The sequence below is a fragment of the Lepidochelys olivacea genome (assembly GCF_965140295.1).
Source record: "Lepidochelys olivacea isolate rLepOli2 genome assembly, chromosome: 1".
Taxonomy (NCBI): domain Eukaryota; kingdom Metazoa; phylum Chordata; order Testudines; family Cheloniidae; genus Lepidochelys; species Lepidochelys olivacea.
In genome coordinates this window covers 134,081,366-134,106,512 of record NC_140411.1, presented here as the reverse complement: position 1 = coordinate 134,106,512, position 25,147 = coordinate 134,081,366, and the positions used below count along the sequence as shown (strand labels likewise).

The 25,147-nt window shown below is 40.8% G+C and overlaps 1 protein-coding gene across 4 annotated transcripts in view; it reads right to left on the bottom strand.

Moving 5' to 3' along the window:
• Positions 1–25,147, bottom strand: part of TBL1X (transducin beta like 1 X-linked) — a 259,645-nt gene that overhangs the window by 18,503 nt on the left and 215,995 nt on the right. For 3 of the 4 annotated variants that reach the window (XM_084646525.1, XM_084646526.1, XM_084646527.1), the window contains 3 exons: positions 16,043–16,188; positions 11,204–11,465; positions 7,567–7,699 (listed from right to left, as the gene is read on the bottom strand). In XM_084646525.1, the coding sequence (XP_084502651.1) occupies positions 7,567–7,699; positions 11,204–11,465; positions 16,043–16,188 (541 nt within the window). Of the gene's footprint in view, positions 1–7,566; positions 7,700–11,203; positions 11,466–16,042; positions 16,189–20,560; positions 20,638–25,147 lie in introns of those variants that run through there. The other variant, XM_084646528.1, reaches the window with a different exon arrangement.

Genomic DNA, 25,147 nt, shown 5'->3' with positions numbered 1-25,147 from the left:
TCCCCCACCCTGCACCCTGATTCATTTATTTGGGATCTTTTATGTTTTTAATGAGAATAATCCTCATTCAAGTTCTTAAACTAAAAGTAAAGAAAGCTTTTTTTGAATCAGCTTCTCATTTCACCAATGTTTTTTCCAAAGCATTTTGCAAGCAAGACACTCTCTTGCCCTCAATATTTTGCAGCCCACGGGCTTATATCACACACAATCTTGCAAAAGTTATATAACAAACAAGTAACAATTTGTGAAAACCTGAATAAAAAGCCAATGCATACAGGCGGTCAGCTCCTCAGTCCAGGCTAAGTTCCCTTTACAGGCCACTGCAGTGGCAGAAAGGGGACTTAAAGCTGACAAATCAGCATTTGGAAATTCCCTTGTCATACAGCGGAAATTTGGTGATATTAGAACCCCAGCACAGCTGACTCTATGCCACTCATTCCTCCCCCCTCTATAAGGGCATTCCAAGGTATAGATTGGGGCAGGAGCATGCTGTGTTCCAGTGATGCCTGGCTGGCAGAATGGTCCATTTGCTCTAATGGGATTCAATGCAAGCAAGCCCCAAATCAGTCCCAGAATTAGGGGAGCAAAAAGGTGGTTTAGCTCCACTTTTCTCTCTCTGTTGTCTGCAAGGTGCTGTGCTGAGTGCAACTTGGACAGACCTGGTGATCTGTTCCATAAATTGCAGCAGTAAAATAGTTATTGTTCCTTGGTGCGGGATGGACAGCAAGCTAGGGACACTCATTTGCTAGAGACCAAAGTAAGGTGTAAAAGATCCATTGGATGGATTGAGTCTTATCTAATTTGGTCATTTTCCTGAAGTTTGAAGTCTTGACCCTCTATCTTGAGAAAAGCATGGAGAGGAAGTCATACTCTATACTAATCCTCACATTTGCATTGGATTTACATGAGACTATCTTCCAGTGGGAGAAAGTCTCTGAGGTTGGAAATCAATTTACAAGAAGATAGTAGAGATACCTCTTTCAGTTTATTGGGACTTGTCCTTTTTGCAATCAGTTTGCACAAAGAATTGCTCGTATTTATCCACTGGGTTATTTGCATTTATATGCAGAAAGTAGAATTTGATACAGAATTAGAAGATTTCTTATACTTTCAGGAATTCAGACATGTAAAGTAATTTTTATTGCATATATCTCCAGTCTGTACCTCATGTTTTAGGGCATCTTTTTAATCACGAAGTTTAGGAGATATATTGCTACGGGGAAAAAAAAGTACGTCTCTTTCATGACCGAATTCTTGAGATAAAATTCTTCTCTCCAAAACCCATGCTTTTAAGTACATTGAAAAGAAAATCCCACCCAACTGAACTGAATGCTTTCTTGGAGTTGATAACTAAAATGTTTTCAACATTTTTTTTTAAAAAAAGAATAAAGTACCAAATTAAGTTAAAAAAACGTCCCAAGTGACCAATATTGATCTAGCTAGTTTGAAATCTGAATGATGAAGGTCAATTGCTATATTAATCATTTTTTTTCATTATTTTTTGGCCCTGATTTCTAGATCAGTGTTTACAAATGCAATTAGTCTATAGATTCACATTTTGTTTAAAATTTGATTTACATAGAAGGGCTATCTGTGTTTCACTCCTAATTCATCACATGGCCATGTTAGGGCCCTGCCATCGGGCCCTATCAGACTGGACCACTGACAGACAGAACAGAACATTTTCAGCTGTCGCCTCTGCATTTTTTGTTTCTATTAATGACTAGTAAAATTTTTGGGTCAGGAGTTTTGCCCCCAGGAAGAACTGAGATTGCTGTGGCAAGAACTTCTAATGTAACTTCTCATGTCTACAGAGACACTGAAAATAGAGAATCAAGTTTAGGAAGATTAGCTAGATTACTTAATGAAGTTTAAAAGCGAAGAATCATTTTTAGTTCTGGTGCTTTATAATTGTTTATAGGATATAAATCATTTATTAATAAGAGTTGGATAATGGCTTAACATGCAAACTAATTGGGAAATTGCCTCAATGCTCCTGTTGGCTTCTCCATTATGTAAGATTCAGAGCTAACATTGTCCTAATTATAATAACCCAGTTTGTACCAATGTTTGAAATCAATTTTTTAGCAATATTGCTATCAAACTCAGTTTCCTATTTGCTAATTCTAGAAGAGCTGTACTTTCACTTTCAATGGTTTTATTTATTCAGTATTCAGGCTCTGCTTGGGCAATTATATTTTCCAGTATTTTAATTTTGTTTTTCTATTCTGTTCCCCCACTATATAAGCTATTATGTGTCCCTGCAGAGTAGCTCCATAGGCCTATCAGTGTGTGGTAGGGGTATTTGTGTGTCTTCCCTTTTGTTGCTGGGAGAACAGGAAAAGTATCACTATTTCTGCTGAATGATTCAGTGAACCCTGCATTATTAGAGGACCATGGTTCAAGCACGATTTGGGAAGATATTTAATCTCCTTAACTGTCGAGAAGTTGATTCCAGCATGCAAGTCCTGAACACTTGAGTAATATGAGTACTGTACTGTTTTTCTCTTGGGTGGAGTATTGCCAGACTTTAGGGAAGCTTAGTTCTGAAAGATTGTCTTTTCTTTTTCTTTTCTTTTTTTAAAATTGCATGTTTAATTCCAGTCCCCGTTATAAATCAGGGAAGAGGATCTCTCCAGAATTTTACTTATAGGGCAAATAAAATCCCCATTCCACGGTGTCAGGATTGTATTAAAATAGCTCTAGATGTATGAAGAAATTGGCTTTTTAATTGTTTTGCCCAACCCCTTCAGATTTTGTTATTGCTCATCTTCAGATGCAAGTTTTGGGATAATTTTTGTTGTATTGTAGCTGACTTATCTGATTTAATTTGACTTGTGGTAATTGACAGGTTAGATTCCTTATTCGTTTATTTTTAACATATTGGCCAGGGCCCCCCGATCATTGGATGGACGCTCCCTTACTGCTGTTTAGTAAAAATGTGAATAAATAAAGACAGAAAAAATAAATAAATAACCAGATACAACTTTTTTTGTAAAAGTGAAAATCAAGTGTGAAAATGAATTGGTAACTCACAAACAATCAAAAAATGTCCTGAATCATACTTAGGAATAACTAATAATCACAGTTACATTGTCCGATAGCTAGTATGTAACCACATGTGCCTCTCCCTATTTTCCTTGTCCCCACTCTCAGCTGCCTGTTATAAACTTTGTTGTAGCTGGTCCTAATGCCCTGATCATGCAATTATCTGTCCTTGGGCAGACTTTTGTAGCCGTCACTGCAAGGTATTTATGTGCCAGATATGCTAAACATTTGTATGTCCCTTTGTGCTTCAGCCACCATTCCAGAGGACATGCATCCATGCTGATGACAGGTTCTGCTCGATAACAATCCAAAGAAAGTGCGGACTGACGCATGTTCATTTTCATTATCTGAGTCAGATGCCACCAGCAGAAGGTTGGTTTTCTTTTTTGGTGGTTGGGTTCTGTAGTTTCTGCATCGGAGTGTTGCTCTTTAAGACTCCTGAAAGCATGCTCCATACCTAGTCCCTCTCAGATTTTGGAAGGCACTTCAGATTCTTAAATTTTGGGTCGAGTGCTGTATCTATCCTTAGAAATCTCACATTGGTACCTTCTTTGCATTTTGTGAAATCTGCTATGAAAGTGTTCTTAAAACGAACAACATGTGCTCGGTCATCATCTGAGACTGATATAATATGAAATACATGGCAGAATGTGGGTAAAATAGAGCAGGAGATATACTATTCTCCCCCAAACTGTCAGTCAATATTTAATTAATGCATTATTTTTTTAACGAGCGTCACCAGCATAGAAGCATGTCCTCTGGAAATGTGGCCGAAGCACAAAGAGACATACAAATGTTTAGCATATCTGGCACATAAATACCTTGCAGTGACGGCTACAAAAGTGCAATGAGAATGCCTGTTCTCACTTTCAGGTGACATTGTAAACAAGAAGCAGGAAGCATTTATCTCCTGCAAATGTAAACAAATGAGTTTGTCTGAGTGATTGGCTGAACAAGACGTAGGACTGAGTGAATTTGCAGGCTCTAAACTTTTACATTGTTTTATTTTTGAATGCAGGTTTTTTTGTACATAATTCTACATTTGTAAGTTCAACTTTCATGATAAAGAGATTGCACTACAGTACTTGTATTAGGTGAATTGAAAAATACTATTTATTTTATTTTTTTACAGTGCAAATACTTGTAATCAAAAATAAATATAAAAATGGTTTTTTTAATCGCTTGACAGCCCTTGTTATTTTTAAAATACTGTCTTCTGCAAAATGCCCCCACCTTCTGTAAAAAGTTTAGTAGTAGTAATATTGCTATAGTGTTTAGGAGCCCCAGTCATGGCCCAGGAGATGCTGTACAACACAGAACAAGAGACTGTCCCTGTCCCAAATCTAAATATGGCCAAGTCTATCTTAGGAGTGCTTTACAGTATAGGACTACTCATCTACTATGCTGGCAAAGGGCTCCTAGTGTGGATGCAGCTATACTGGCAAAGTTCTGCTACGTAATGATAGTAAAATCACCCCTTGTGAACAAAACAAGTATACCAGAAAAAAATGAGTTATTTTAGACCCCAACAGTTCTGTATTGGCACGTTGAATTACCTGAATGATCTTCTTTGGAAAGATGAAACTGTGAAAGAGAAAGTGCACTACTATTGTACAGTAGTCTGGGGAAATGTCTTGCCTCATATTTAATAATACCCTATAGCATAGCTCTTACCCATTCACGACAAATTTCATCATTGTGCTGAAGACAGTGTATCCTAATTGCTGAGCCATACTTTTTGTGCAATGGCACATTGTCAGACTCAAACCATCAGATACATAGTTTTACAGCCTGGTATTATTATTTCCATGTGTTATATACCAGTTATCTCACCTAAATTTTTAATACTGCACTCATCACTATAGTACCTGAATGCTGGCTGAACGGAGATGTACTATTTCTTGTGTAGGCTAAAATTGTATTTTTAAATTAGAAATCTAAATTACTTATATGCCCTATATTATTGCTATTAGTAAGCATGTCTCAGTATTATTTGATCGTATTCGCAAGTTATCCATGTATATGATTATGTGCTTCAAAAATCAGTGACAAAATTTATTAAAAAAAGGAATTGGTTTTACTAGCCTGTGGAGCACAGATTGAGTAAAACCCTATTTTTTCACTTCATCCCAATTGTATTACTAGCATTTATCTTCTAACTGAATTCCTTGTGATTTCAAATAGATGAAATGGGAATCTTTTATTTAAAAGGATGTCAGCGCCTTCTGAGTTTAAGCCTCAAACAACTTGTCCATACACATTTTCCTTAATTTGCAAGCCTGGAACTCAAGAGATGCTTTTCCTGTAGTAAGCAACATTCTATATTATTTCAAAACTAGAAGTTTAGGAATGTTTAGATCTTTTTATTGGGTTTCCTGACTATACCAAATTATATATTTAAAGCAGCCAGCCCCAGTTTTATATGAAGACTTTTAACTTTGATATCTTAAGCCCAGGAAACTATGCATTTAAAATTCTCATCTGTTTCCCCATTTGAAAATATTTAATACCAACTGTGTACAATTGTAGGTTTCTATGTTACAATGGTACTTAACACATATAGAACATCTATACTTGGAATTAATCCATACTATCCTTACCCTGGACTGATTTCCCTAAATGAATTAGTACAACTCCATTAACATCCAAAGATTGCCACAGAAATCAAATAGATGCCACTCTGGGTAAATTTACCAGTAAGAGAGCATTTATGTTTGGTAGATAGCCATCTACCAAAACAATAATTTTCTAAGGTTAATTTAAATTCTAATAGTTGCACCTTAATCCTAGGTTTTTCCTCTCTTCAAACATGCACTGTTAGATCATGGTTTAACTTAATGTTACTCATGGTTACCCACAGCATTTAGGTAAATATTGAGGTACTATTGCAATATTTCTGAAGAATTTTAATTCAGGTTCATTTAATGTTGTGAGGTTGATAGCTTTAGGTAAGTAACATTCTATGTACTTCACTGCTTCACTGGCCTCGCTAAAACCAAACCAAACCAAACCAAACCAAAAAAGAAACTCTTGTTTCTTGAAAATATCCATTCCGTTTTCTCTGGGAATACTCTGGTTCCTCAATACCAATCAAGTATTTTTGACATTGAGCAAGTCTCCTTTTCTGCACCTCTAAACTATACGCTGGGGGGCGGTATACTGAGTGGAATAACAACACAGGTCTGGGTTGGTCCTTGCTAGACCTGAGATCTTATCCCTACGTTGATAACTGAAGTTTTGGAAGGTGAGTGTGCGGAGGAGGCAGACTAGGGAGAGTGCTGCGAACACCTTATATGGGCACCCTCCTTAATTCTTATTACTATAGTGTATTATTTGTATTGTTGTAGTGTCTCTTATAAGTGCTGTACAAAAACATAACAAAAAGACAACCTCCACCCCAAGGAGTTTACAATCTAAGTACCAAGAACTTGGTAGACTCTAAATATGAGGGGCTGGTCTACACACAGTGCTTGTACTTCTATAACTGTATCAGTGTAGAAACCAACATAGATAAATCAGTAAAACCGTATAGCATGGACACAGCTATACCAATGCTTATAGCAGTATAGCTTACTCCTATAATCTGTAAGTAGATAAGCTGTCAAGTATTGTTAAGGCTGAGATCTTGAATTCTTTAGGAAAGAAGGGTTTTCTGTGGATTCCTCAAACTTCATACCTTCTGAACTGGCTGGTTTCTATCTGCACTGCCATATATATGTATTTTGTTCAGTTTCTCCCAGCCTCATATTTAGTTTTCTGAAATCAAGTTAATACATGTATTTATTTTTTTCCCTTCTAGTCCCTTGTTCTCATGTTTTATGATTGCAAGGACTCAAAAGAGGAAAGCTCTGATCCTCCTGAAATTCTGCTTCCTGCAGATTACAGATTTCCTCTGTCTTTGAGTGCAGAGGGGAAGAAGGCGTCAATTCTGTTTTCTAATATTCTGGGATAGGAATCTTTCATGCAGATTTGCCTCCAATGTCTTCTCTATGCCAATTTTCCAAAAGTGCCCAAGTTTCTTCAGTTTGGCATACATTATTGAGTACTGAGTGTGGATAAATAAGGATTTTGGCAACAGCTGCCAGGGTCTTGTCAGCATATGGATCTTACACAGAGTCTTACTTCAAAGGGTCTTGGTTCTTTTCCTCCCACTTAAAGCCTGGATGAACAAAGAGCTTTTCTGAGTAGTGAGAGTGCTCATGCTTGTGTAATAAAAGTGAATATGAGCCCAGTGAGAATTTTCCAGAGACATCTTTAAAATGTACTACAATAAAGTAAGCCACATGGTATGCACAAATGTAGAGTGGCCTCAAACCCAGTACATATTAACTCTGCAAATGTTTGAAGTGCTGGATCACCTCCCAACTCTTTCAAACAATGTATTGATACCGTTCTAGCGTGAGAAACTGTAGAAGTGGTCCATCAGACTCTAGTGGTCTCATGTTTTTGCATCTCTAATCTTAATTGTAACAGATGGTATTTTATACATCTGGAAAGTGGTTTCAGTCATTGTCTTACCCAGACGCTAGTAGGTCACTGACAGGGTTCCAGGCACAGATGAACACCTCTGATTCATGGCCCCGAAGGACTGTTGCTTTGTTAGGAGGTATTTCAACATCCCCGTCAATTTCCATTGGCTTTGAATGATTATCTGTAGAAAAAAGAAGTATCAGAACGTAAGTGCTCTGTGAGTTTTTGTTACAGACCATTCTCTGAGCACTGTCCATGCTTTACACTGGGACAAAACAGTTTCAGATCATATAATTGAAGGGTGTATCATAATGCACATGGGTGCTGAATTAAGGTTGGATGGGTGACGATAAATCTGGCTTTCTAACTTTTGAGTGCTTGGCTTTGCAATTGAAAGAGCTTTCTTTTGTTTTTGTTTATTAAAGAAAAACAAGCCACCCCCCAAAACCCAAATTATATTATGTGTAACTGTAACAACCATCACGTGTCATCAGCAGGATTTTAACCCCAAATGTTCAGCATTGCAGCGCAACCTTCTGTACACCAGCCACTAACACTGAAATAGTTGGTTAAAGTAGGTTAAAGATGTTGCATATGGAGGAGTAGCCCCTTTTTATAGAAAACAGAGCCAAGAGCAAATATTTGTCAGACTCTCTCTGAGAGACAGCATGGCTAAGTGGCTGAGATTTGGTCTGTCGTATTATAGATCTGTGTTCTCTACGCTGTGTGTGCGGAACCCATAAGGCTCACTAACTACTAAGGTTTGTGAAAGGCAAAGCACTACTAAAATCAATTAGGAGAAGAAATTAGCCTAGAACCCATTTTCTCCTGGTTGCCAGTACAGCACATATTCATCTAGGCCAGAGGTGGGCAAACTTTTTGGTCTGAGGGCTACATCAGGGTATGGAAATTGTATTGCGGGCCATGAATGCTCACGAAATTGGGGGTTGGGGTGTGGGAAGGGGTGAGGGCTCCGGCTAGAGGTGCGGGCTCTGGGGTGGGGCTGGGGATGAGGGGTTGGGAGTGCAGGAGGGTGCTCCAGGTTGGGACTGATGGGTTCGGAGTATAGGAGGGGAATCAGGACTGGGGAAGGGGGTTGGGGTGTAGGGCTCAGGGGTGCAGGCTCTGGGCAGTGCTTACCTCAAGCAGCTCCCAGAAGCAGCAGCATATCACCCCTCCGGTTCCTACACGGAGGTGCAGCCAGGCGGCTCTGCATGCTGCCCTGTCCACAGGCGCCGCCCTGCCGCTCCAATTGGTCACAGTTCCTGGCCAATGGGAGCTGTGGGGCACCACTTGGGGCAGGGCCAATGTGTGGAATCCCCTGGCTGCCCCTATGCATAGGAGCCGGAGCGGGGACATCCCGCTGCTTCCGGAAGCCACGCGGAGCAGGGCAAGCCTCTGACCCCACTCCTCTGGCTGGAGCGCCAGAGCAGGGCAAGCCCCAGACCCTGCTCTCCAGTGGGAGTTTGAGGGCCGGATTAAAACATCTGGGGGCTGGATGCAGCCCCCGGGCCATAGTTTGCCCACCCCTGGTCTAAGCCAACGGGTATTTTGTTGGTGGAAAGCAGCGGCGGTATGATGATGGTTCATTTTGTCTGTGTCCCATTCAGAGTTCAAATTGGGGTAAAAATAAGCAAAAAGCAGTGCTATTTTCCTGAACTCCACCCACTTGGGAGGATAAAATGGGATGCCATTCTTAGGAACCTGTGCAGCTGTTCAAAGTATGAACGTATTCCACCCTGCTAGGCTCCTCAGGCTTGCCTGCTTTTCAGTGTGGTTCAGGTACACCCATGAACAGGATGACATTAAGGCATAAACACAACGAGTATGTGCTTAGGGCCCTAGGTTTGAGAGTCATGTGCTGACATCAGAATCTCAGTTTTCATTTAAAAATATGATGTTTCTAATGCTCACGGTTGTGAAGAAAATCTTGAAAAAACTCTTTAAGTATTATTAGTGAAACAGTGTCTGCCTCAGTCTAAACACAGACTGCAGCAGAGTTAGGAGCAGCAACCACGGGGGAGGAAGGCAAGTGGCCTCGCATTCACTGCCAAAGCAGAACATAGTCCCCCACCCGCCTTATATCCTGAGTGTCCAAATGGGATGAGGGGTGAGGAGCCTGGCTGGGTGTACAGCTTGGCCTATATAAGCAACAAAGATTGTGACCCTCTCATTACTGCACTTGAAGAATTTGGTTTTTTGGTTACCATTATCGCTACAGAGACAAATACAATGGTAGGAGCACTATTTAGCCTCTAATACAAAATTGCCAGCTAGAATCTCATTATAAAATCTTTATTTCTCGTGGTGGCCTGTAATTACAGTAACTTGGATGCAGGAGTCCTGAGTTTTCTTTCTCAGTGTTTGTTGTTTGAACAGGTCATGAATGGCTGACAGGGCCAGATCAACTAAACAGGGATCCTAAAGTTTTGTGTGCCTCTCCCCCATGTATTCTTACACCTTCAGTTCTGAAGATGGCATATTGTGAATGGCTCGGAGAGAGCAAGTTTGCAGCATCCCAAGGTGGTGCAAGCACTTGTTTCACAGAGCCAGCTGTCCCCAGGTTGCTCTGCAGGGTCTCCCCATAGCCTACGTCTTCTTAACTTTCAGGCCTCAGCTCTTCTCTCAGAATGAGCAGCTGGCACAGCAGCAGTTGCTAAACACATGCCATCTGGCCAGCTGCTCCTCAGGGACCTTCTCCCCTCCCAAACTGTTGCTGTTCTTTTTACTGTCTGTCCGGCCAGCTGCTTATCCAAAACTAACCCCCAAATTTGCTGCATGCTAACCCATGCCCTGTTGGTTGATACAGCCCTAATTTGGCCTCCTCAATCCCTTTGTGAAATTTTATTGGAGAGCACAGTACCAGGTATTACCACTCCCCAACACAGAGAAAGCCAGAACGGCCACCTGGCGTGCTGTCTGACTGCTTCTTGGGTGCCCCAAGAAAAGGCTACAATTGTTAGTGAAACTCCCTCAGTTTAAAATCACTGCAATAGTTATGCAGCTAGAAAGCAGGGAATGGACAAACCGTGGCTCAGAGACCAAACGCAGACTGCAGAGATATATGATGTGACTTTTGTGACTTGCCTCATTTCTAATACCATAATGTGCTCTCTTCTCAGACCAAGAGGGAGGTGGCATGAGAAGATATGTAGCCTCTTCAGGCCATACCTCCATACTAAAATTGGGACTTGAGAGACTTACACTCGACTAAGGGATTTAGCCACACAATTTCAATGGGAGCTGCAAAATCCCCTATATAGCTTTGAAAATCTAAAGCAGGGAAGCCGCACTCTGTTTCATTGATCTTAACTGGGTGCAACCTTGAGGCACCTGGCTCGCTGGTAATGTGGGCAAAGCTTTGGCACCCTGCTCAAAGCAGAAGGCGCACACTGCTTCATTTTACGATGTCTCGCTGAGCTTGCAGTTTGGTAAAGCTTGTTTAGTCTTGTACCGGGAGATGACAAAACACTGACTATGTCAGCACTGTAGCATGCACCGCCGATATGTAAGGTTTACATAGGAACTGTTCTGACTATGCCCATGCTTTAATAGCTTCCAGGAATGATACCATCACAGTTCTGTCTTATTACAACTGTTGGGTGAACATTATGCTGCTGCAAGAGCATTATTCAAACCAAAGTCCACCTGAACACCAGACAACGGGCGCCGTGCTTTTGCTTACTTATTGCATGTGCCCCATTCTCCTCTCCATTCACAGTGGCTTCTCCGTTCTTTGGTGTGTTGTGCTGGGAAACAACTGTTGTGGTTGCTGCCGTTGTCGCCGTCACGGCTGCTGCTGCTGCCGTCGCTGCTGCTGCTGCACTGGCTTGTTGCTGAGCTAGTTTCTCTCTGAACGCCTGTTGCCTGGTCTGTACCACGTCAGGCATCACAGCGTCGATCAGAGACAGTGACTCTATGGGCCTGCCGTCAAATACTGTACCATCCTGGGGAACAAAATAAACAGGGGGGGAAATTGCAGGCTTAGAATCTCCCCAGTGCAGAAAGGTCTGTAGAGAGGGGAACATCAAAGAGAAACCAAACATATGGGTAGCGTGAGGTTACAGGACTTGGATATGACCAAAAAGTCAGAACACTAGAGCTCTCTCTTATGTAGAAATACCGTATGTGGATGGATAATTGGTTGAGAGGGTATGTAAATTCAGGCACATAAGCATTTGAATTTATAAAAGAAAACAGAGTTATGCAAAGCTTAATTATCTAAATCTTGCTAGAAAAGTTTCCCTTGATTTTATATTCCAAAATAAAAGGGTCAAGGGGTATGTGGAGACACAGACAGGGGTCCAATTGAGAGGGTATGTAAATTCGGTGTGCACTTTGATAAATAGTTAATGTTGGCAATTATATTTTCATAATTAGACTTCTGGGATACTGCACCATTGAGATTAATGGAAAAGTTCACACTTCTCTGAGCTATTGTTTTAGGCACCCTGCAGACTCAGAGAAAAACATAATTACATCAGTTAACATTCGGTTGAAGGTCATCTTCATAACCACAAGTGGGAGAGATTTAATTTTTTTAAATACCAAAGCAAGGTTGCAAGCCATCCCAGTCTGACTCTTGGAAATAGATGTAACTCATCAGCAGAAGGTTTCTAAAATGGCACTACAAAGTGGTGAGAGATTGGGTAGGGGAGGTGGTAAAATGAAGTAGCTGGGAAACAATTCTTACTTTATAACACCCGTCCACTACCTCAACAAATTAAAAGCTGAAATCTAAAGATAATAATTTGGCTGGCTAGTATGGACTTGTTGGAACTATCATTTTCAGCCGACGTCTTCCCCTTCTCCTCGCAAGATACGCGCACTAGTTCAAACCAGATTTTCCAGAGACCAACAGAAAAAGAAAAGACTTTTGGATAAATAACCTGAGTTTAAACGGACTCAGGGCCTTTTTCCTGATCCAGCAAAAGAACAAGATTTCTGGTCCACTGAAGGCCCCAATCCTTAGGGAAGATTGGAAGGACTTGGCCTACTGAGGCCCAATAAGACAGGGTGCTTTTTCTGAGCTGAAGCTGTTATGAATTTGTAACCCCAAGGTAATGCCTAAGGTGGGAGGGTTGAAGGACTTATCCTGCCAGAATCCTATCCAGAAGGCATACATTCCTGGTAAACTCATTAGCATGCATGCAGGTTCTTTTACTGTTTTTAAAACGTTTTTTTCTGAAGTGCTTTTTATCTTAAGAATAAAATGGGCTTGCTTAGCTATATCTTTGCAGTACATATATCTGCTCACAATCACTATCAGTCTCTGAAGAGAAACGAGCGGGTGTCCTTGGGCAACCTGTCCATGCTGGGACAGTGAAGGCCGGGAACTGTGCAGCCTGGAAATAGCTCAGTCAGAAGGGAGCGAGATTTGGGTCTCGAGCCAAGAGAGGGAATAGCTGGGGAGCTAGAAGCCTGAGAATGGGTGCCCTTGCTGGACCACAGAGGGGAAATACAGGTGCAGCTTCCTTGAACTGTGACACATGGCATATGAAACTTTTAACTAAAGGCACATAGGGTTTGATTCTGTATTTATTGAAGGCAATGGCAAAGCTCCTATTGACGTTCATTGTGGAGGATCGGTGCTAAGTAGGGTTGCCAACTTTGTAGTCGCACAAAACCAAATACTCTAGCCCCGCTCCTTCCCTGAGCCTCGGCCCCCCCCACCCCCCGCTCACTACCTTCCCCCTCCCTCAGTGGCTCAGTCCCCTCCCACCCTCACTCACTTTCACTGGGCTGGGGCAGGGGCATGGGCTTACCTCGGGCGGCTCCCGGTCAGCAGTGTAGCAGGGCACTAAGGCAGGCTACCTGCCTGTCCTGGCACCGTGATGCACATGTCCTGGAAGCAGCCAGTAGGTCCGGGTCCTAGGCGAGGACCTCCATGCACTGCTTTCGGCCGCAGGCACCACCCACTCCAGCTCCCGTTGGCCAGGAACTGGCGAATGGGAGTGTGGAGCCAGTGCTCAGGGCGGGGGCAGCACATGGAGCCCCTTGGCCCCCTTGCCTAGGAGCCAGACCTGCTGGCCGCTTCCAGGGCACAGCGTGGTGCCAGCCAGGACAGGTAGGAACTAGCCTGCCTTAGCGCTGCAGCACCGCTGACTGGACTTTTAATGGCCTGGTCAGCGGTGCTGACCAGAGCCGCCAGGGTCCCTTCCGACGGGGTGTTCCGGTTGAAAACTGGACCCCTAGTCACCCTAGTGCTAAGAGCACCACAGTCTTAACTAGGCCTCTGTTTCTGCATGCAGAATATTGTGGGCACAATAATGGTCATTACTGTAGATGTCTAAGAACTTACTAAATACTTGCTGATGCAGTTGGACACTTAGACATATATGTCTAGCAGAACTGCAGGCATAAAAAATAAAGTTGGAATATAAAACTCAGGCCCATTACTGTACACAGAATTTTAGAATCAGATCGTTGTCCCTGATTTTGTGCCAGAATGGAGACAAGGGATTTACAAGCTGTAACAGACAAGAAGCTGAGGATTCCCCATAGCGCAGGGGTGTCCGTGGCAGGAACAAAACAGTAGAGAAGGCATGCTGGCTTGGGTAGGAGACATTTCTTCCCACCACACATTAGAGAAGGTGCATATTGGTTGCTTTCTTATTACTTTTTGCTTGTGTTGCCTTTTTAGATTGTAAGCTCCCACTCTTTAAAACAACCACCAGCAAAAATAGGTGATCATTGCTGGCATGAAAGAAAATGCTGAGGCATTTTAGGTCTAGCTCTAACCTTCTTTGAATGGCATAATTGGCAAGGAAATGCTTCCAAATCCCTCTAAGTTTTGTCTTCTATTGATCATTTCAGAACTCAGTGTCTTTGTGTGAGCATTTAAGTATGAAGTGCAAAATCAATTCATTAAAATAAAGGTGGAAAAATTATATTTGCAATTATAAAGCATAATTATATTAAGGGACATGAAATTGGAGATAAACTTATTAAGTAAATTAAATAGCACAATTGGACAAGAGAATTCATAATTAGTGTTTTCAGTTTGAATAAGTTAAAACACAGTGAAGCATACAAAAATGTGATTATTGGTGTTTTAAAAAAAGTATAAAAGCACCATAAATCTTGCGACAATGAACATATTTTTAGGGCATTTTCCCAATTTGGGCTGCGATCCGGAATAAGATCCACTTGGAATGACTCTCGCATCAGCACAGAGGCCAAACTGTCAATGATGATGTCCATAGGTGCAAGGGTCCACCCACCTGGATCCAATTACAACATGTTTTGCAACATCTAATTGCAAAATCTTAAGTGGCAGAAAATCAGAACAAATCCCTATGGGTGTTTTATTATTACAAACACATCAATGAGTAATCTGGCATTAATCTCATTGCTTTTATATTAAAAAAATATATATATAACTGCTAAATATTGCTGGTTCTATTGAGAGAGTAAAATAAACATAACACTTTACCTCAAAAAATGAGTGATATACAACCATGCCCTATCTTACAGAATACAAGCTCTTCCTCACCCTCTTTCCCCCGTCCTTTTGTTCTCACCCTTGTGGCTCAGGCACAAATATTTTACAGTCAAAACAGAGGATAGCTTTCATATGAATTAATATATATTAAAGATTCCCACCACCCACGTAGTACCTGATAGAGGTAAAAATGTTCCCGTCCCTGTTTTAAAAAAATATTTATTAGCTTGGGTATTATAATGGATTTTTCCATGCCTGCTCAAAGTGCATGGGGTGGGAGAGTGGATGTGCACACGGGAAATTATTATTTATCTAGAATCAAGATCTTACTTAATTAAAAGTATACATGGTGAGTATTGTGTAATATAGTAAGACCTGGCTTGTCTCATTTCCTTTTGCTGTGGCACCATGTTTTTAAGTTAGGCAGGGCAGAACTTTCCTGTCTAGTCCCTTTGTTTTACTGAACAGTCCACCTTGTTGGGAGCTTGCAGCTTGATGGATTCAACAGTAGAGTCAGTATTAGAACTCAGGAATGCCTTGATTTTTGTGCCTTGCTCAGTCACACCATTTGGCCACCATTGGCCATTTGGTCTTTCTAGGGCTTGATCCAAAAGCCCACTGAAATCAATGGGAATCTTTCCATTGACTTCCATGAGTTCCCTAGCACTTGCTGGTAGTCTTCTCTGCTAACAGAGTATGCAATCGAAGTTTTAAGATACAATGCAGATTTTCCCCATTGAATGCTTGTGGTTTAGAAAACAGAAACACTTTTTTTTTTTTTTTTAAAGGACATAAAAGGCTCCCTTGTGTATTTAACTTCTTTACTTAGGCACCAGTAACATCAAAAAAATCCATCCTCCAAGATACAATTGCAAATGGAAAGTATCTTAGAGCTTTTTCAGGTGCTTCTGTGGGGGGAAATGTATTAAAATGAAATGATCTCCAGACACCTCAGAAGCTGTCTCATGTTCATCTGATCTGTTGAGTTCAACCGAAAACGTGTGATTTCATATGCCAACTTCTAGCACGTTTGTAAATTGCAAAAGTGCACTTCCCGCTTGTGGCAATGAGTGTACTTACTTCATTGATGCTGATCTCAGCCTCCACATACTGCAGGCCTTTCTGAAGAATAGAGATGAGGGCAGCAGGTGGCACTAGTGTTCCATTGATGTTAGACTGACTAATGTGGCTTTCGATACCAAATGTAAAGGCCGAATGGGAGAAACCTGAAAGCAGGAAAGGAAGCCATGATATGAAATCTGAACTCATCAACGTGATAGGCACCCTTTTCAATCTAAAAATATACTGTTTAAAACTGTGAAAGGCACTGACACAAACGGAAAAATACAGTTTGATTGCATTGGGTCAGTTAGGTTAACAGAGCCATCTTACTGTTTCTTCTTCCCCTCCTCTCCAGCCACATTTAATTTGTAAACAAAATTTATACAGAAATGAAAAGCCTACATGATCAATGTTCAAGCAAAAAAATATACCATTTACAACAACTCATGCTGGTGGCAAGTGCAGCTATTAAAAACTTGACTCAAAGCTTCTGTTTCCTCTCTAATTTAGTATCAAACCTTTCAGAAGCCAAATACTTAAATCTTTATCAATGCACAGGTTGCATTTGGCCAAGGCATACTTGCAGCTCACACAGGGGAGCCATTCTCTTACAGAAGATAAGAAATACTCAATTCTCTGCCCACAGCTCTCATTACCGGCTATAATCTGACACACAGAGCGTAGTCATTATAATATGAAACAACACCAAAAAGACGGAGGCCACTCTCCTGGATCTATTTTCTGGAAGTGAACAGTAATAGCAAAAATAATGAATTGGAATGTATCACATCACAGATGACAAGCCAGTTCACTGGCACCACTCCTCTGTTAACTATAAGCCTTTCTCGTCCCCATTTAATTTTTGTCGTCTTCCTAGGAAACAGCTGATAATTAAGCACTCTGCATCTCAAATTAAAGTCTTTATTGGATAAACGTTGAAAGAAGGAGCTGCAGTTTAATCACAAGGGGAAACTAGTCCGAAGTGTTGCTTTGTGCAAGAACAAGCATTACAACCTGGAAAAGTACCTGGACTGTGCATGTGAGTGGACGTGCAGGAGGGGGAAGGGAGAACAGGATGTAGATATAACTGTAGGAACCCATTTATCACCGCATTGTCTCCAGAGCATTAATCTCACATTAAAAGCCTTGAGGAAACCACCATTGCCATGTCTCAAACAGGAAAACCCTCATACTCTCCGTCGACTAGACGAGTGGGAGAAGAGAATAGCAACTCTCAAATGAAAATACTTCCGTTATATATATCTACACCTCTTCCCCCTGTCAACAGCGGTTTAATTTACAGTTTTGTCCGTTGAGGGATTTCCCCCCATACCAATGCTCTGTCCAACTATGTGTGGGGAGTGGGAGGGGACTATGGAGTTATTCCAGAATTTCAGGAGGGTTGAGCGCTCTCTCTCTCTCGTTGAAAGATTATTTTGGCAACCAATCCAACCAACTATGATCCCAGTTAGTTGGATCAGTAGCAAAAAGAAACTCAGAAGTACAATCTCCTCAGCCCCCTCACACACCCACCCATGAAATTGAAATATTTGCTTTTTAAAGTTCCTTGCCTTTCCCCTCCACCCCCATTCTGTTATTTGTCTTTCCTTCCCCCACATCTTGACTTCTGCCATTGTCTCCACATGTTGCCCCATGTTCCCTGTTCCTTTTGGGTGTCAACATGTATGCTGAAGAGGTTCAGCTCTGGCTACAAGCCTAGTTCTGAAAAAGAATAATGGGTGAAGTAAATCACAGAAATGAGTAAGTGTGTGATCTTATTTATATCACCCTGGTCCTTTGCTACTGTGTCCTGCCCTTCTTTTGTTTATTTGCTGCCTGGCTGCCCATCAGATTAGATTGTAAACTCTGCAGGGCAGGGACTTTTTCTTATTTGTTTCTTCAAATGTGTAAAGCATATTTCTGGCTGGTGCAAAAATAAGTAAATAAGTGAGCACAGTTAGCCTGTGCTGGTGTGTGTCAGTCCAGAGCCCTGGTTTCATAACAGAGTCGCTTAACACTGAAATCTCCATATCTATGGTGTGTGACTATCCAATATTACCCAAACAGGTCCTACTTTATTTTAAATTTGTGCACATTATAACATTATTTTTTAAAGTAGGCTCTTTTCAGAATGGTGTCATTGATTTCATGGCCAATCTACTCATGCACTCATAAATGGAGAGTAATTGGGTGATTAAACTGTGGGTCAAAAAGCATTAAAGTTCACACAGAAGTTACTTTGTGATCCTGACAGGTAAGGATTTTTTAAGTGGTCTCTGGCGCAATCAAAGGACAGGTGGCATTAAAATTCCAAACCACCAAACTACTGCAGCAACAGATGTAAAGCTACTAGTGTAGATATACACTAGGTTTCTTTTTAACTACACTTTTGCACCTGTTATTGCAGCCCCTTCTCCGCTGGCTGTTGGCAGGCTGAGGGTTATACCTTGGGCCAGCAGACTGTAGGCTTTAATTTGGGCCTGCAGCTAATCACCTTGCTCAATACTGAGGGACATGACACATCACTGAAGGCTGCTAACTCATCATCACCTGCTCGAACATGAAAATGCACTTATTCAGCATGCAGAAGTCACATTAATACAGACAGCTGCAAGTTTTTCATTTTACATCCTGAAAACATTAGGCAGGGGAAGGGACTTGAAACCTGGATTTAAAAACAGATGTTTGGCTTCTAGCTTATATGAATGTATAGCATCTCTGCAGATGTTTAAATAACATACCATTACAAAAGCAACTGCCAGACAACAAAAGTCATAGCTAGGGCATCATTGCAAAGCAATATTCAATCTTTTGAGCATCAGCCATATTAAAGAATCAAGACAGCTTTCCTAACCTTTTAACAAAGAAGACTGTAGTCTGAAAATCAAGGAGTTTATCAAACAAAGGTTGGCTGAATGAACAATGTCTGATGTCATAATCCCTTTTAGAACCGTCTTGAAATTAAACTGTATGTTTTAAAAAAGAAAAAAAAATTCTCTCCTCCTATACTTCTCCAGCAACATTTTATAAAAGTAACAGGGAAATGGACATTTTATACAGTGTATGCTTTTGAAGTATAACTCACACAACAGGAAAACTGAATGAAGCTGCACACACGTCAGGTTTCCAATGACATCGTAAATCACTTGAGCTTTGCTTTTATGGTTACCAGATGTCATCAGAGCTCTTTGATGTTTGTGTGCAGTATTACATAGTAGTGTTGTATCTCTCTATATTTCAGCCACATACAGAGATGATCTCCATTAACCAAAGGAAAGTTTCAAAGGTTAGCTATTTAAATGGTCATGTTATGTGGAGTTAACTTGGCCCCTCTTCTAAGATTCAGAAACCCATATTAAGGAGCTAAAAGCCAAGAAACTGGAACACCACTCCCTCTGATGACTGTATGCAGATTGTTGAGGCAGTTGGGGAGGGGGAGAACAGAGACAGAATGTGCTCTGCAAATGGTAGGTATGATTTGATGGGGACAATGTGAATTTGTAATTGACTGAAACCAGACACTGTAACAGTACAGAATAAAGCGGGAGAGAAAAGTTGTTGAATCTGTGGGCTTGGCTACATAGTGACACTCAGGAAAATCAATCCAAATTAACTAAAGGTGTGAATTTAAAGTGGATTAGTTAAACTGCATTAAACCCCTGCGGACATACTCATAAGTAGCCTTAATTTGGTTTAGCTTAATTGATATAAAACTAAACCGAATTAAGGCCACTTAAATTCCGAATGAGGCCATGTCTACATTACAAAATTAAGCCAACCTAACTTGCATCGGCATACAGCTGCCACAGTAACTACATCGCTTGTGCATGTCTACACTTTGCTCCTTGGGTCAGTGGTGTGTGTCCTCACCGCTCATGGAGGTGGAGTTAGGAAGTTGCAGCAGCAGGGCATTTATATTGGCAGGAGCAAAATTTAAGTGTAGACACTTCTATAGTTAGTTTGACATAAAGCTGCCTTACTCTGTAGTGTAGACAAGACCTGAGAGTGTCCACACAGGGTTTAATGCACTTTTCATTAATTTGATTAGTTTTCCTGAGTGTCCCTGTGTAGACAAGTGCTGTGTCTCCATGTGTATTATTTCCCATAAACTGGATTTAATTTTCATCATTGTAGTAATTCCACATTGTTCCATAAATTATTATTAATTTGTTATCTTGTAGCACCAAGGAAATGGGACCATGTTGTATTAATTCCTGCACAGACACGTAGCAAGAGATTGTGGACCCTCTGAGGTTGTGACCATCATTAAAGAGGTAAGAACAGTCAAATGGAGGGAGAGGGGGAACATAATGCCACACACGAGTTTCTTTCCTCCTCTCCTTCTCCCAGTTGAACTGGCTTGTCATCTATGAGTGACACATTCCAATTCATTATTTTGCTATTACTGTTTGCTTCCAGAAACCAGACCCAAAGGAGTGTTGTCCAACTCTTTTCATTTTTTTTTCCGCCATATTGTGAAAAGAGGAGAAAAGGTAAACAATCAAAATATGCGTAATTTATACATACATTATATACCTTTTAAAAAACACAGCAGCTCTACATTGGCAGCTCCTTAATATAGCCATTATTAGTTAGCTGATGTCTTGTAGGAATCGTGGAAGAACTGGGCCTTGAAAAAGGAGTTGATGGAGGACAAGATAATGGGCTTAGAATGAATGCAATGGAAACAGAATAAAAAAAAAAACCCTAAAAATGTTAATATAAGGGCTACTTTGAAACAATGCATATTCCCTAATTCACACCAAAAACATATGTGTCTGACAATTTCACAAAATTCATGTTTTAGGCATTTTGCTTCATCCTCAGAAAGTGAGATAAACACGAATTTTCCTCTAAATTGGTTATACATTTTCTCATTGAATATGGTACTTCTTAAAACAGTTTTTGTATGTAATATTAAAGGGATTGGGTATGTCAATTAGCTGTTGCCTTTTTAATGAACACAGTTCTGTTCTTCATCGGTAAACTGTCCATGTTGCAAGCTTTTTGGGGCAAAGACCTTGTCATCTTAAATTTCCTGTAATGCACCTCGCACACTTTCGGAACAGCAGCAATGCATTTCCAAAACACAGAGAGAATAGTGGGAGAAAGTGATGCTGCCATGGCAATCTAAGTGGGAATTCCCTCTCTTCTGTGGATTTAGGTCTCAGCTGAAATGTGAAGTAAGGATTTTTACTTATAAACATACAAATGAGGTGCTGTTGAGTATTATCTGTCCTAGCTGATCCAGTAATCATAAATTCAAGTAGCTGACATACATTCAGAGCACCTTGCTCTTTCTGACCCCTTTAACTCTGTAAATAGCTGTCTAGTGTGCAATACTATCTTACGCGACAACAGCTATTGTACATTCTGCCGCACTTGGATGGGTGTACAGGATGACACAACTGCTCTTTGGAAGCAGTAGCTTCTGAAGCATCACAGGCCAAGCCTGCCATCATGGGGGTCCTGGTTAGAGCTGGCTGAATTATTTGCTTAGTTTAGTTTTTATTTGTGTTTGTGAACTCCTCCAGAGCAGACTACATTTATTTACCATAATTTTCAAATAGCTTATAAAAACAAGTTTTAGCCTCTAGGTTTTTTGCAAACTGTTCATTTTAATTATTCACAGCGGGTGACTTGTCACCTCAGCACTGTTACTGCTCCCTGACTGAATGACATGGAGAACGAGGAATTATGACCACCAAACTGTGCATCGTATCTACTGAATATTCTTGTGACGGACCAAATCCCAGGTGTTTGTATGAAGAGCAGTCATTCTCCAAACATTTGGGAATAAAAACCCATTCTCACAAATGTTTATATAACTCATACTAACAAGGTGGTTCCTCATATGGAGATTTGTGTGGCTGTTCCTGCTTTTGCACTCGTGATCCTAGTCCTGTAGCTGAAATAGTAAAGGCTGATTGATGCTTTTAGATCCAGAGGTCCTGGGTTCATCCTATAGAGACCACCTAACAAGTGAATTTGTTACATTTGTTAATAATGGGGAGAGGAAAGGGGAAGAATGAACCCTGTCAAACTGAGCAGCCACTTGGAATATAAATGAATATTTGCCACATTCTTTTAGCAGGGTTTAACCAGCTCTATTCATAGTTAAGATAGCCAACATTTTAAAAATTTATTTATTGAGACCATGCTTTTTCACTGAACCCCCATCCCATTTCTTCCTTTTCTCTTCCCCAAAAAGCATTTTTGTTCCCTTAAAAGCTATTTGACAGGTAGGGGATACAAAAAAGAGCAGGGTTACAAAATGGTTTTAAACTAACTCTGGTTTTAAAATGGCTCTGGTTTGCATGATCCTGGCAATTTGGGGATTCTGAGTGCATGAATATTTTTTTAAGCAGCATAAGCACTGGCACCAAGACTGTGAATTTAACTGTTGTAAAAAATTGTGTAAGAGTGGAATGTGTATTAGGAAGTTGGCTAGTACCACAGGCTGCAGAAAAAAAATATCTGGGTATGAGGGGGTAAAAGAGCCGTCTTTATTTCCATAAATAGGCCTATGTGCAAATCTCACGAAGGATTTAGACGTATCAAGTAGAGGCATTCTGTAGAATTATAAGTGAATCGAAAGAAAGTGGCATTCAGAAGGACAAGACATCCCACACAGTCCCATCTGCAGCTTAACCGTGTCCCCAAACCCTGAGTAACTCCAAAGCTGCCAGCACAACCACTTGCGGAGCCTGCCAAGGGTCCAGATGTAACTTCTGGAAAAATATCTTCCACATTTTGACATCTGGGTCTTGGGAGTTACATCTCAGAGGAAGGAAAGGAAGGAAGAATGGTGTGATGTGATGCTTGGAAAGAAATAAGAGTCTTGCTACCACAAATGGGATGAGGGGAAGGAGGCACTGAAAGAATAACTAATTAGAAGCATGCACAATGAGGATGAAAATAAGTATTTTGAAGGGTTACTGGGGCAGGGAGGTGAAAAGCAGGTATATCAACTACTTATTTGCAAAGTACAAGCCAGGACCCTAATTAGAGCTGGGCAAATAATTGATTTTTCAGTTTGCTGGCAGTTCTGATTTTTTTTTTTAAGCCAGTTTAGTTTGAACTGGAAATTCCTAAAAATACCAGTGAATTGAAAAAGTCCATTTACGGGTTAAACAAAACCTGTCCTTTGACCCAAAATGTTTTGCTTCTAGGCATTTTTAAAGCACTAGATTCACAAAACAGCTGGTGGAAGCATGCCCAGTGGTTAGGACACTCACTTGGGATGTGGGAGGCCAGGGTTTGAATTCCTGCTCTGGAGAAGGGACTTGAGGCCAGGTCTCCCCTCTCCCAAGGCAGTGCCCTCCCAGTCTATTCTGGGGTGAATCTCTCTTCATCTCTCCTGGTGAAGCTGTTCCAATGGAGCAGGTCTTTGTAGTTGGGTGTTCCCCCGAAGAGTGACCGAACTGCCAGGCGATAGTCATTTGCTCTTTTTCCCTGACCCAGTCATATGTTGTATTATCGATGACATTTACGAGCAGAACTGTGGTTTTGATTCCGATTAAATCTCTACTTATCACAGGGCAATTCTGAATATACTTTTGTTCAGAGCCGAGTGTCAGTAAATTGGTGGCATCACAAGTGGGACCCTGGTATCTCTAAGAGACTATTTACATACGGTTAATATCATTCTGCTGCCTCCAGCCACTGCATGCGTTGTGTTTTAATGCAGACAGTTAAAAGGTGGGCACAAATCCTAAACCACATCTTGTTTATGATTCACAGCAGACTCCGATTTTTCTCCAAGTTGAGCTTTTTTCATTCTGGGTAATATGTCCTAAAGTGCCTCCCTCTTTTTTGGCAGCGCCTGCTTATTTTTGAAGACTTACCTTAGTGATTACATAAAGGACTTAACAAGGACACACATTAGCAATGTAAAATAAGAACTGCAGTCAAAATATATTTTTAGAAAATCAACTGAACAATAGGGCCTGCACATTTGTATTAAGATTAGGGTTACTGAACCATTAAAATGATTTCCAGAACCCTGGGAAATGGGTCCTGTATTACAAGTTCTTTCATAGTTCCTGGGAAATATAAAGAAAGGATCCTACGCTGTAGTTTATGTCAGCTGCCAAAATTACAGTGCGCATGGTTGCCTACTAAGTTTTGTAGAAGCAATTATTCACAAATATTAAAAGTTACACCCTTTTCCTTGGATATCTGACCTGCTCAGCATCTGCCAAGAATTCAGAGTGAAACTTTGCAACCCCAAATTATTTTATGATGTGCCAAAGAATGCTTTGGGCAGGGATTGTCTTTGTGAAGCAGGAAAATATGTTGGAAAAGATTAATAAAACTTGGAAATGATCTTTTGATGAGCAGTATTTGGCTTTTACCGTTTAAATCTATTTGAGAAATATGATAGGGGGAGAAGGCAGGACAAGGAAAATGGAAAGAGGTTTTTTTTGTTTTAAAAAATAAAGCTTGAAATAATTCTCTCTTTTAATCACGCCATATAAATTAGCCTGACAATCTGTAATTAAATGTCAACACTGATCTGGCATTTTAATGTAACTATTTATGCAAATCAGCAAGTTTTGCAATCTTCTCCGATGGCCACTACAAAAAAGTCATCCTCTCTTACTACATTAATAATATCATCGTCTTCCAGACCTGTCCTCTGAACCAAAGGTTAAAGGAGAGGATGTGTATCATTTCAAGACTCATTTTTAGGCAAGGGAGATCATATTTAGCAGGTTTTGCTCTAAGCTGTGTTCTTCTGTCAGTTACAATAACCACCTGCAAGCAGCAGTGAAAAGGACATTGCTGTTGACGCTCAGTAATGAACAAGCAAGGCTTTCAACACTGAGATGGTTTCTACAGATGGTCACCTTGGACTTTTCAGTTCCCAAGATAGTAAGGCCAGATCTACACTACAAACGTTTGCTGACATAGCAGAGGTGTGGTGACTTGTGACCAACACAGTTGTGCCAGCAAAAGCCCCTACTATAGATGTAGTTATACTAGAAAAACTGTGCTTCTGCCAGTATTTCGGGGGAAGGGAGGGGTGGGCAAGCTAGCTGGAATAAGATATACTGGCAAATGTGCATTATTGCAGGTGTGAGCTGCATCCAGACTAGGAGAACCTTGCTGGTATAGTAT